This window comes from Scyliorhinus canicula, chromosome 18 (genome assembly GCF_902713615.1).
Source record: "Scyliorhinus canicula chromosome 18, sScyCan1.1, whole genome shotgun sequence".
Lineage (NCBI taxonomy): Eukaryota > Metazoa > Chordata > Chondrichthyes > Carcharhiniformes > Scyliorhinidae > Scyliorhinus > Scyliorhinus canicula.
The window spans coordinates 28095955-28108045 of NC_052163.1; the positions used below are offsets into that span (position 1 = coordinate 28095955).

At 47.2% G+C, this 12091-nt stretch overlaps 1 protein-coding gene across 7 annotated transcripts in view; it reads left to right on the forward strand.

Annotated features, from left to right (window-relative positions):
- Nucleotides 1–12091, forward strand: part of sdk2b (sidekick cell adhesion molecule 2b) — a 1143109-nt gene that overhangs the window by 839535 nt on the left and 291483 nt on the right. For all 7 annotated transcript variants that reach the window (XR_005458034.1, XM_038777821.1, XM_038777823.1 and 4 more), the window contains 2 exons: nucleotides 903–1024; nucleotides 5143–5252. Coding sequence is in view for 6 of the 7 variants with exons in the window: in XM_038777821.1 (XP_038633749.1) it covers nucleotides 903–1024; nucleotides 5143–5252 (232 nt within the window). In the remaining variant the exon portion in view is untranslated. The remainder of the gene's footprint in view (nucleotides 1–902; nucleotides 1025–5142; nucleotides 5253–12091) is intronic.

Here is a 12091-nt window from a genome sequence, read left to right on the forward strand (position 1 = left end):
TGTTGCCCTACTTGTGCTTTCGTTCAAAGCTGTGCATGGTCAGAAGGGGGGACAGTTTGCGAAAGTCAACTTATGGCAGGAATGGAAATAGTGAAACAAACAAAGATGAAATAAAGTGTTGAATAGCAGAGATTGACAATTCTAATTAATCCAATTCTACTTTTTATTAAGTGAGGAATTCACAAATAGAGAAACATTTGGGCATCTATAGTTTTTGTTTTGAATTAAGGTTCTGGAAAGTTGTGTATTTTCTCGGTGCATATTAGACATCATTGTCCTTCACAGGGCTATTTTTAGAAAATGTTCCTCGGCTGTTTTAAGTGGTTATCAGAGTAGAGGATCTCATGCAGATAAATGGAATACCATTGCCCTTCTATCACCAGCCAGCACATTTATAATAGCTATCATATGGTCAGATGTGAATGGAAGTTAACTCAACTCAATCCATATATTTAATAATAATCTAATAATAATCTTTATTATTGTCACAAGTAGGCTGACATTAACACTACAATAAAGTTACTGTGAAAATCCCCTAGTCGCCACACTCTGGCCCCTGTTTGGGCACACTGAGGTAAAATTCAGAATGTCAAAATTACCTAACAAGCACGTCTTTCGAGACTTTTGATCTTCTACCAGGAAATGTTAAGAGACCAGAAATGTTGCATTCCTTCATTGATAAGCAGCTTTCAGAGTCACTGTCTGAGAAACTGACTTGCCACCTTGGGATAAATGCTACCTCCGTGTTATGCTTCAGGAAAGTGGGAAGAATGTACAATTACTACCAAGGTTGTTCAGTCTATTCTTGTATAAGATAGACATTCTAAAGGGTAGTGTTGTTGCAGTGTATATTTTCCAAAACACTCTATTTTGTTTCATGTCATCTATGCTCCTTTCAACAGAATTGCCCGGTTCCCCCACGAACATAGCCATTTCGAACATCGGTCCTCGCACAGTAACTCTTCAATTTAAACCTGGCTATGATGGCAAAACCTCCATTTCCCAATGGCTGGTGGAAGCTCAGGTAGGGTGAACACAAGCATCTACAGTTCTGAATGCTGAAAATGTGAAATGTTAATAATTCACCAGAGTTGCAAAAATCCAGTTCATAATTCATATGTTTTCGAAGATAACTTTAATTTTAGGAATTAAAAGTTTTAACTGGAGGAAATGGTGGCATCGGGTTGGGAAACTGGCAAAAGAAGAAACTCTGATGTCGGTGCAACTCAATCACGCCTGGGTTTATTGCACTTGAAATGTAGCCAGTGATTCACGAGTGGAGCCTTAGTTGGAAAGTTATTTTGTTTAATTTACCTGCGTGCATTGCCTAAAAGAGGCAAGCAGTGCATTTTGGGTTTTGCAAAGGAAGAGAAGCTGACGGATTTCCTCCGAGATTGCAGCTATTGGAATAAATCTACAGTGGTCCCCACAGAGCCTTGTGGCAGAAAAAATCAGCTTGAATTGGGGGCTTGGAAAGAGCTATACAGAAGCTGTGGCTGAAGAGTGGGAAAAGGCCTGTGTATGTATGTATGATGAAAGCTAGTACAAGGAGCAGAGGTCTTCAAAGAAAATTTCAGGATTGTTGGGCCAAAAGCTAATGGACGGATCCCCAAGAAATCTGAAAGACTAGATGGACAAAGGAGAATTGAAATGAATTCTGGAGGGCTGTGGCATACTTTTGGGTTGGTTCCAAGAAAAACGAATGAACTTTGCAAGATTTCAGAAGATAAGGAAACACTTGTGGAGGAATATAAAAGTATATCTGAGTTCATAGTATGATTGTAAACTATAAGGTTTTGTTAATAATGTTAATTCTTTTTGATATACAATTCTGTTTGTCTCTGTTGAACAACATGAAATCTTCTGGCGTAGTTCTGGTAGTTAATATATGGGTGTTCATATTTGATCTTTAAATGTTAACACTAGATATACCCAGGAAAAGGTTCCTCCCATTTAATTAGATCCTTATTAGGTCACAATTAGTACATCCCTGTCTTTCAGTTTGAGTAACAATAAGAAAAGTAGTAAATGTTCCCCACCGAGCTAAAATTTGCTTTTGAGCTTGACCAACAGAGAATATGGTTCAAGATGTTTCTGACTTTGGAAACACAAAATTAAACTGACATTTTTAACCCTGTGTTTTGTCGGAGGGTTACAGTTCACAAAGTGACTTAATTTATTCTGGGGCTATTTAAATACTTGGAGGGGGTGGAAATTAGAATATATGGAAATTAGAAGTTGCTTTGAGCGTTTTGTGTCTTGAAATTTGAAGCACAAATGCATTTTGTTATCTTCCTGTGATGTTGGAAGCCCAATATATCCTTTCACATTTTATCTTTCTTTAGAGCTTGACTGAACAAACATATCTAGTTATTACTGAGTTAGGCAGAGGGTCCTTAATGTAAAAATCTAATTACGTATTTAATAATCTAAATTCAAAGAGAATTTCTGAAAAGTTGAGCTGGAGCAACAGTATGTCAAAATGTACTTGTGGTTCTCTCCGCATCCAACATGAATATCTCCAGGAAATTGGTTCCAATTTCCTTTATCAGTACGGATTTCAGAGGTCTCACCTGCAGTGCATCACGTTGTCCCAGCTATGACCTGGTTGCAGATGCTTGTTTTCAGATGAGCAAATTGAACTTCACACTTTAATTTTAAGTTGCCCGGAGAAACAGCAGTGACTTGGATAAGTATTTGCTTGGATCCATAATCATGGCCCAAGACCAAAGCGCTGCAGCAGACACGGTGCCCCCGCTACCAACTCCACTGACTCAGGTTGGACAAACCTCGACTGAGCTCCTGACCTCAGGCACGATCAAATGACCCCGTCGCGCATGAATCGGTGACGTGACGAGGCCGTTAAATCTCGTGAGAGGTCTCACGTGAGAGTTGCAACTCTTGGAACACTTCGCAAGATCGAATGAGATCTCATGATACATCGCAAGCTGGATCTCACCCTTTGGTAAATTTAACTATTTGGCATATTTAACCGAGCCATTACGCTAATTAAAATATGCTTGTGCCGGGTTCTCCCGCCGCCCGGGAACTCCCCAGCGAGGCCTGGGTTAGTACTGGTCCACACAAATGTGGACCAGCGTAACAGCGCCATTGGGGTTTCCCAAGCCATGGAGATCCCTGGGTGGTCAGGGACAGTACAGGATGGCATCTTGGCTCTCCCTCTGGCACCCGGCACCTTGACAGTGCCAGGCTGGTACCCGAGCACTGCCACCCTGACACTACAAAGGTGCCTGGGTGGCACTTCCAGGCTGGCAGGGGAATGCCAGGGTGCCTGGGTGGCAGTGTCAGGGTGACAGGGTGGCATTGCCAAGGGTCAGGGCCTGAGGGGGCCATGTCCATGAAAGGGGGGATGAGGTGAATGAAGGATGGGGAGGGTGAAGTGCAGGTATGAAGGGGCCTCATAAAGGTTAGGGGGGCGAAGGTTGGGGTTCTTGAAAGTGGATCTCTCAGTGACCCCCATAGCGGGTGTCCTCACTTGGGGGTGGGGGGGGAATGCCCATGTGTGCAGGGATGACATCGCCTGTGTGTGGGAGGCGTGGGGGCCCCTCAAGCTCACTTAGAGATCGGCGCACCCTTTCATAATGGCGACCTGACCTCTGAGGAGCTGGTCTCACCGGTGCGTTCAGCTCCCCATTGCCGAAATACTTTCTAAGTGTGGGCTAGACCAGAGAGAAACTCCCTATGGCTCCTCAAAATGTGACCGCGGGCGGGATTTACTGAGTAACCCGTTGCGTGTTTTTCGACGGCTGAGGTGGCCCGCCAGCGGGATTTTCTGGTTCTGCCATTGTCAACGGAATTTCCCATTGAATCCCAGGGAAACCTGAGGCGGGAGTGTGCCGTGATGGGACCGGAATATCCCGCTGGTGTGAACAGCCGGTAAATTCCACCACAAGTGTGGGTAAATAACGGTGTCGATCTTGCCCAAAAAGCTGGTGAGAAACACTCCACCAAACCCGCTCAAAAAAATGACACTTGAAATTATTTGGCTAAATCGCGACCCCATAGATCCCAATACTGGCTACTTCCCTCTCCGTAACGTCAGTAACTGCCATCTCTCCCTCAGGCTGTCTGCTACTGGAATTCTCAGCCATGCCTTCAGAACCAGCAGATTGGGCAATTACACTGATCTCCTGACTGACAAGCCTTCCACACTTTGTAAACTTCACCCTCCTCTGCTGCCCTTATGCTATCTCACAGCAAGTGCTGATTGTCACTCACCCCTGCCCTTGCTGACTACATCAGTGTCTGGATGCCAAAGTTGAAATATTTTCACATCCTTACTTCTCATTGTAACCTTCTCCCTCTGAACTCTCATTTTCTCTGAACCTAGCCTCTTGTGTGATTCCCCCACTTATCATCAGCCCAGCTTTGGTGAACGTGGCCACTTAAATTTTCTAAGCTGCAGGCTATAGAATCTCCTCCTGGAAGCTGCCTTCCACTCCAGCTCCCTGTTTATTAAGACCATGCTTTAACCTCGCCTCATTGATCAAGGTTTTAGTCAATGCTCCTTATATAATTTCCTTTGGCTTTCTTGGAAAATGAGGGAATATGTTGATACTTGATTGAGCTTTTAACTTCAATGTGTTAAATACTCTGAAAAGAATTGGTGAAGTTATTATGCAAACATTTAACATGACTATACCAAACTTATCTGCTATTTCAATCTGGATGTTAGCCTATTTTTCAAATGCTCCCAGTAAAGCAGTGGGATAAAAATTGGTGTAAAGTGATTAAGCAGTCAAACAAGGACATTAACAGCAGTATTTGAAATGAAATGAAATGAAAATCGCTTATTGTCACAGGAAGACTTCAAACGAAGTTGCCGTGAAAAGCCCCTAGTTGCCACGTTCCGGCGCCTGTTCGGGGAGGCTGGTACGGGAATTGAACCCGCACTGCTGGCCTTGGTCTGCTTTACGAGCCAGCTATTTAGCCCACTGTGCTAAACCAGCCCCAATTTGTTATATTTTATACTATTTTCACATGACTGCTTTTGAGATCTATTGCCTCTTATGGCATTGATACTTCACCAGTTTCATACTTCACCATGAGTGTGAATATATGAAAAAGTTTAAAGATTTAAGTCTGGCTACTTATATGACAATTATTGCTCTCCTCCCTCAGGTTGGTGTAATAGGCGATCATGAAGAGTGGCTTCGTGTTCATCAGCTGGTTAATGAGCCTGATGCTCGCTCACTAGTGGTTCCCAACCTCAATCCATTCACACGTTACAGGTATAGTTTACCACCGTCATTACACTACCTTTAGGATCCATTTGTTAAACATGAATTACTGAGTAGAGATCACCATTAACCCATTTGTATTGCCCTGAACATCCAAGTTGGGCCAAAATCCTAACAGATGCGCCAAGGGAAATATGACTTTTTAATAAATGTTGTTTAAATACCTCCCATTGTCAGTCCTCTACAAAAAGAATCATCATAATCTTTCTCCTCCTGAAATATGGGTCATCATAGATGACAGTGTCCAGCCAATTCAATTCATTCACAGCAACATTGAAAGTCACCAAAGTTCCATTGGCTGCTCTTCCCTCTTTTTTGAGAGAGAGAGAGAGGGCTGACTTTAACCTGAGGGTCCCCGCAACTCGTGAAAGGGCAAGGTTGAGAAAGCGAGGCCTTCATGGATAAGCTCAGCCGGTATGGGAATTGAACCCGCGCTGTTAGCGTTGTTCCACATCATGAACCAGCCGCTCAGCCAACTGAGCTAACCAACCACAACAGAAAGAAGCAACTGAATACACAAGGTGCAGCAAAGACTATGGGCCTTGATTACATAACATTCCAGGTGAAAGCCTGTACACCTGGGCCTCTAGCCAAGCTTTCCATTGCGTAAATGACATTGGAATCTGTACAATAAAACGGGAAGCTGCCAAGGTATATTCCATACACAAAACTAAAGACAAGTCAGAACCCTAGCCAAATTCCTATCGGCCTCCTTGAAATCACCAATAAAATGATGAGGAAAAAATAATATCAACATTGAAAACAAGCAACACTCTAGGGCTCGATTTAACAGGAAAACAGAGTCCCGTTTTGGACGCATTTAGCAGGGTGTTTCCTGGCGCTTGCAGTGCCAAGAATGACCCTGCTTTCAAATGGGACTCTTTTCTTTGGGCCTCGGCAAGGAATACCCCGCAAAGGCCGCGCTTAGTTTCAGTTCCTATATTGATGTTCGCCAGGACAAGAAGAGATCAGGGCACCATTTGTAAATGCCACCCCGATCTCTGGACCCCCGAACGCTCCAACTTACCTATTAGGGGCATTACGATCTGAGACTAGATCCCAACAGTGTCTAGGATACTGGACCCAAGCCCCAATATTTTAGTTTATTTGTAAGACTGTGTGGAAAGAATGATTCGCTCCTGGAGTGATTGCATGAAGAAATAGCGATTTGATATTTTCTTTCAAACAAAACTTTATTATAAATACAATATTAATTTTTTAACTTCATACCCGTAAAGAACAGCTTACAATTACCCCTTAATCACTATTACTTAATTTCCTATTTACATTTCCCAATGAAACAACAAGAAAAGAAACTTACAGCTCTCACTCTAACTTACTGTGGGAGATTTGCAAACTCAGCATCAGGCAGATCAGAATTCAACTCCTCTCTCCAAACATTTCTCCATAAAACTGCCTCTCTAAAGCTTTTCGAAATGTCTCTTTGCTCGCAGTGAACTAATCTCCCCAAGCTGAAAAACATCCCCAGGGTCTTTCCCAGTCAAACCACAGTCCATTAGCCCAGACTGAAAACCACGTTCTTTTATCAATTTTGCCCTCTGGCTGCTAAACGCACCCAGGCCCTGTATTCTGTTTTTTAAAAAACATGGGGCGGGATTCTTTGGAAATTGGCGGTCGGGCAACTCCGGCGCGAAGGAGTGACGTGAGTTACTCCGGCATCGGGCCACCCCAAAGGTACGGAATCCTCCACACCTTCAGGGGCGAGGCTGGTGCTGGATTGGTTTGCGCCGTGCCAGCCGGCACGGAAGGGGACCTGGCGCCATGCCAACTGGCGCCGAAGGGCCTCCGCCGGCTGGAGTGAGCTGGCGCATGCGCAGGAGCGCCAGCGTAAGCTAGCGTCATCCCAGCACATGCACTGGGGGGGGTTCATCTCCGCGCTGGCCATCGCGGACTGTTACACCAGCCGGCGCGGAGTTTTAGAGTGCCCCCACATCACAGGCCCACCCCCAGATCGGTGGGCTCTGATCGCGGGCAAATCCACCATGGGTACACCCCCCGGGGCCAGATTCCCCCCCCCCCCCCGAGGATCCTGGAGGCCGCCCGCAGAGCCAGGTCCCACCTGCAAATTCCTGTCGTAGCATACGCCGGCGGGACCTGCCCATCGCGGGCTGGAGAATCGGGGGTGGGGTGGGCCGCGAACGGCGCGGCACGATTCCCTCCCCCGCCAAATCCCTGGCGCTGGAGAATTCGGCAGCCGGCGGGGGCGGGATTCACGCTGCCGGGTCGGAGAATCCCGCCCATGATCTCTGCAGTCCAATACTCTAATCTCAGGTTTTTAACCCTTGAATTGCCAAATACTTAGAATCCAATATTCCTAAATTCTTCCAGTCTTCACAGGGGGTCCTTGAGCACCCCTCACCCCAAAGGCTAGGGCACCCCGGGCCTGATTCATGGCAGTGCCAACCTGGCACCCAGGCACCTTGGCAATGCCATCAAAGCACCCTGGAAGTGTCAGGATGGCATGGTTGATGGTGCCAGACTGGCAGTGCCAAGGGGCCCAGGTGGCAGTGGGAGTGCTAGGGTACCACCCTGTCCCGAGCAAGGACTTCCAATGGCCTGGGGGACTCCCCCAGGTTCTTTTTTCAAAAAATATACTTTATTCATAAAATCTATCATAAACATTACAGAACATTTTGAATTGTCTTGACTGGATAATTCCATCAAAGTTACACATTCCCTTGACTTTCTTCCATTCAAATAGGATGACATTACACATATATCCCTCTTTATGTTACAATTCTTTCTTAAATATTTACATTGTCATGCTTATTTTATACCTTGGAGTGTTAATGCCACAGACCGAGGGGTTTTACACAGTTACCAGCCCCTCGGTGTACATTTGCTGGTCAGACCTTACACAGTGGTCTTTCCCCATTGCGCCTTGGCGGCAGCTGCCCCAAGCTTGAATGCGTCCCTCAGCACGTAGTCCTGGACCTTGGAATGTGCCAGTCTGCAACACTTGGTTGAGGACAATTCTTTGCACTGGAAGATCAGCAAGTTACGGGCAGACCAAAGAGCGTCTTTCACCGAGTTGATGACGTTCCAGCAACAGTTGATGTTTGTTTCGGTGTGTGTCCCCGGAAACAGTCCGTAGAGCACAGAGTCCTGTGTCACAGAGCTGCTCGGGATGAACCTTGACAAATCCCACTGCATCTCTCTCCAGACGTTCTTTGCAAAGGCACATTCCACAAGGAGGTGGGTGACTGTCTCATTTCCCCCACAGCTACTCCGAGGGCAGCGTGCAACGGTGCTGAGCCTTCGGGTGTACATGAAGAATCTGACGGGGAGGGCCCTTCTCACCACCAGCCAAGCTAGGTCTTGATGCTTGTTTGAAAGTTCTGGTGATGAGGCGTTCTGCCAGATGACTCTGACAGTCTGCTCAGGGAACCATCCAACGTCCTCCACAGTCTCCTTTTCCCTGAGGGCCTCGAGGATATTACGTGCTGACCACTGCTTCATTGCCTTGTGGTCAACGGTGTTTTTCTTCAAAACTTTTTCCACGAGGGACAGGTGGTGCAGCACGGTCCAACTACTTGGAGCGTTCCGCGGCAATGAGGCCAGGCCCATCCTTCGTAACACCGGGGACAGGTAGAGCCTCAGTATGTAGTGACACTTGGTGTTTGCATACCCGGGGTCTACGCACAGCTTGATGCAGCTGCACACAAAGGTGGCCATCAGGATGAGGGAGACGTTGGGTACGTTCCTCCCTCCTTTACCCAGAGGTTTGTACATGGTGTCCCTTCGGACACGATCCATCTTGGATCTCCAGATGAATTTGAAGATGACCCGGGTGACTGCTGCAGCATAGGGTCGGGTAATGAGCCAGACCTGCGCCACGTATAGTAACACCGAGAGTACCTCACACCAGGGTTTGCCCGCAATGGAGATGGAGCATTGCTCCCACCAGCCCAGTTTCTGTCTTACCTTGGCAATGCGCTCCTCCCAGTTTTTGGTGCACGCCCCAGCAGCTCCGAACCATATCCCCAGCATCTTCAAGTAATCTGACCTGACCGTGAAGGTGACAAAGGACCAGTGGGCCCAGTTCCCAAAGAACATGGCCTCGCTCTTGCTGCAGTTTACCTTGGCTCCCGAGGCCAGTTCAAACTGGTCGCAGGCATTCAAGAGCCTGCGTACAGACGCGGGATCCGAGCAGAAAACAGCGACGCCATCCGTGTACAGGGAGGCCTTGACTTGCACGCCTCCGCTGCCTGGGATCGTCACTCCTTTTATACCCAGATCCTTCCTGATGGACTCGGCAAAAGGTTCTATGCAGCACACAAACAGGGCCGAGGAGATTGGGCAGCCCTGCCTGACTCCAGATTTGATCTGGAACGTCTCTGGTTCCCACCCATTGATTGAGACTGCGTTATAGATGTTTGTGTAGAGCAGTTTTATCCAATTGCGAATTTCCTCCCCAAACCCCATTTTGGAGAGCACATCCATCATGTAGGTGTGCGATATTCTGTCAAAAGCCTCCTGGTCAAGGCTGATGAGGCAGGTGTCCACCCTCCTGTCCTGCACGTAGGCGATCGTATCCCTGAGTAGCGCGAGGCTATCAGAGATCTTCCTGCCGTGTACAGCACAGGTCTGGTCAGGGTGGATCACTGACTCCAGAGCAGACCTGACCCGATTGGCGATGACTTTGGCTAGAATTTTATAATCCACATTCAACAGTGAAATGGGTCGCCAATTTCAAATTTCTTCCCTTTCCCCCTTCTGCTTGTAGATGAGGGTGATGATGCCTTTCCTCGTGGATTCTGACATGCTGCCGTCCCGAAGCATACTCTTGTACACTTCCAGCAGGTCTGGGCCCATCCGTCCCACAGAGCCGAATACAACTCAGCCGGTAAGCCGTTGCTTCCGGGACTTTTACTCGTCACAAAGGACTTGATGGCCTTTGTCAGCTCGTCCAGAGTTAGCGGTTTGTCCAGGTTTTCCCGCTCGCTGTCGCCTAAGACTTCCGTGATAGATGACAGGAAGGTCTGGGAAACAGTGCTATCTGTTGGCTTCAGATCATACAGTCCGGCATAAAAGGATTTACTGATCCTCAGGATGTCAGACAGTGATGACTTTACAGAGCCATCTTCTTCCTTCAGGCTGCTGATCACAGAGGTCTCTCTGTGCATCTTTTGGAAGAAGAAGCGTGAGCATGTTTCATCCTGCTCCACGGAGCGGACTCTGGAACAGAAGATAACCTTGGAGGCCTCCGAGGTATAGAGCGAGACTTGCTGGCTCGTCACCTCTTGGAGATCCTCCTTGACATCAACCCCCATCGACTGCAGCTGGAGCAAATTCTGCATACTTTTCTGGAGCCTGGACATGGCCCCTCATCTCTCTCTCATCTTTTGAACGCCTTTGAGGATGAAAAACCTTTTGATGTTCCCCTTGATTGCTTCCCAACAGAGATGTGGAGACTCAAAGAGGGGTTTCACGGTTCTCCAACCTTTGTAATCCCTTTTAAGTTCCTCGAAGTTCTCTGGAGTCAACAGTTTTACATTCAGCTTCCATGTCCCCCTGCCCGACCATGGTTTTCCTGCAGGTGGCAGTCTGTCAGTCGGAGGCAGTGGTCAGAGAAGAACACCGGCTTAACGTCGGTGGACCTGACCGTGAAAGCACGTGACACAAAGAAGAAGTCTATCCTGGAGCGGACAGACCCGTCTGGCCATGACCATGTGTATCTACGCTGCGCTCCGTCTGCAGGGTTGCTGAAGACGTCGAGCAGCTTGGCGTCTTTTACCGTTTCCATCAGGAGTCTGGTTCCGCCTGGTCCACGTTTGTGTGGATCAGTACTAAACGGCATTCTGGCGAGATCTCCCAGGCATGGGCGCAAACATATTTAAGTGAGACTAACTGTTCACTTTAATATGTAAATCTGGATCCCGCCCAATGAGGGCGAGATTCAGATCACGTCTCCTGGGATCTCATTAGATCTCACGCGGCATCCTGAACGTCGCAAATCTCACCCCAAGCCGGGTGCGACAAGGCCATTCGATCGGGCCCCTACTGTCTAATGCTTCACTTGGGTCCTGCAAGAACCTCTCAATTCTTAAACTCATCACTGCCTTGATGTAGTCAGGGAAACAAGCTAAATGCCAGACGTGAGGTAGGAGGGCAGAGTGAAGAGTATCATCAAAGCAGTATTCAACTGAAAATTGACCAAATATCCCAAACAAAACTGGGGTCAATGGGGACATCCACAGTCATATTTGACACACAGGTCCAGGTTGTCAAAGGACAATCATCATAGCCCCAAAACATTACTACTGGAGTACCTGAAGCAGCATCTTTGATCACACCATCTTCTGTTGTTTCATCAGTAACCTTTCACCGTCATAATGTTAAGAGTGGGGCTGTTCACTGATGATCAGCTCCACTGATAATGAAGCAGCCCGTGCTAGTTCATAGCAGAATACTCTGCAGCAAATCTGCCCACGGTTACAGAACATCTCAATGTATATCCAGTGGGGTGATTTTCCAGCACCTCTTTGGCGGCCGGGGGTGGGGGGGGGGGGGGGGGGGGGGGGGAGACACAGGAATGGCGGAGGGTACAGAGAATCAAGTGGGAGGCCCAAAATGGCTTTTATGCCAGCAGGATTTACCAGCTCGATTGTCCCCGCCACATACATTTTAAATGCTTCTCTGGATGTATTTTCAAATACTCAGATGGTGCTTTTTTATGAAGTAGTATATTTTAACTCTTCAGAAAACACTTTGATATGTTCATCAGCCCATGCACTGCTCTGCTGTTCATTGTTATAATAATGTACCACATAGAAGAACAAAATACAAAACTGGGCTAAATCCTGGAA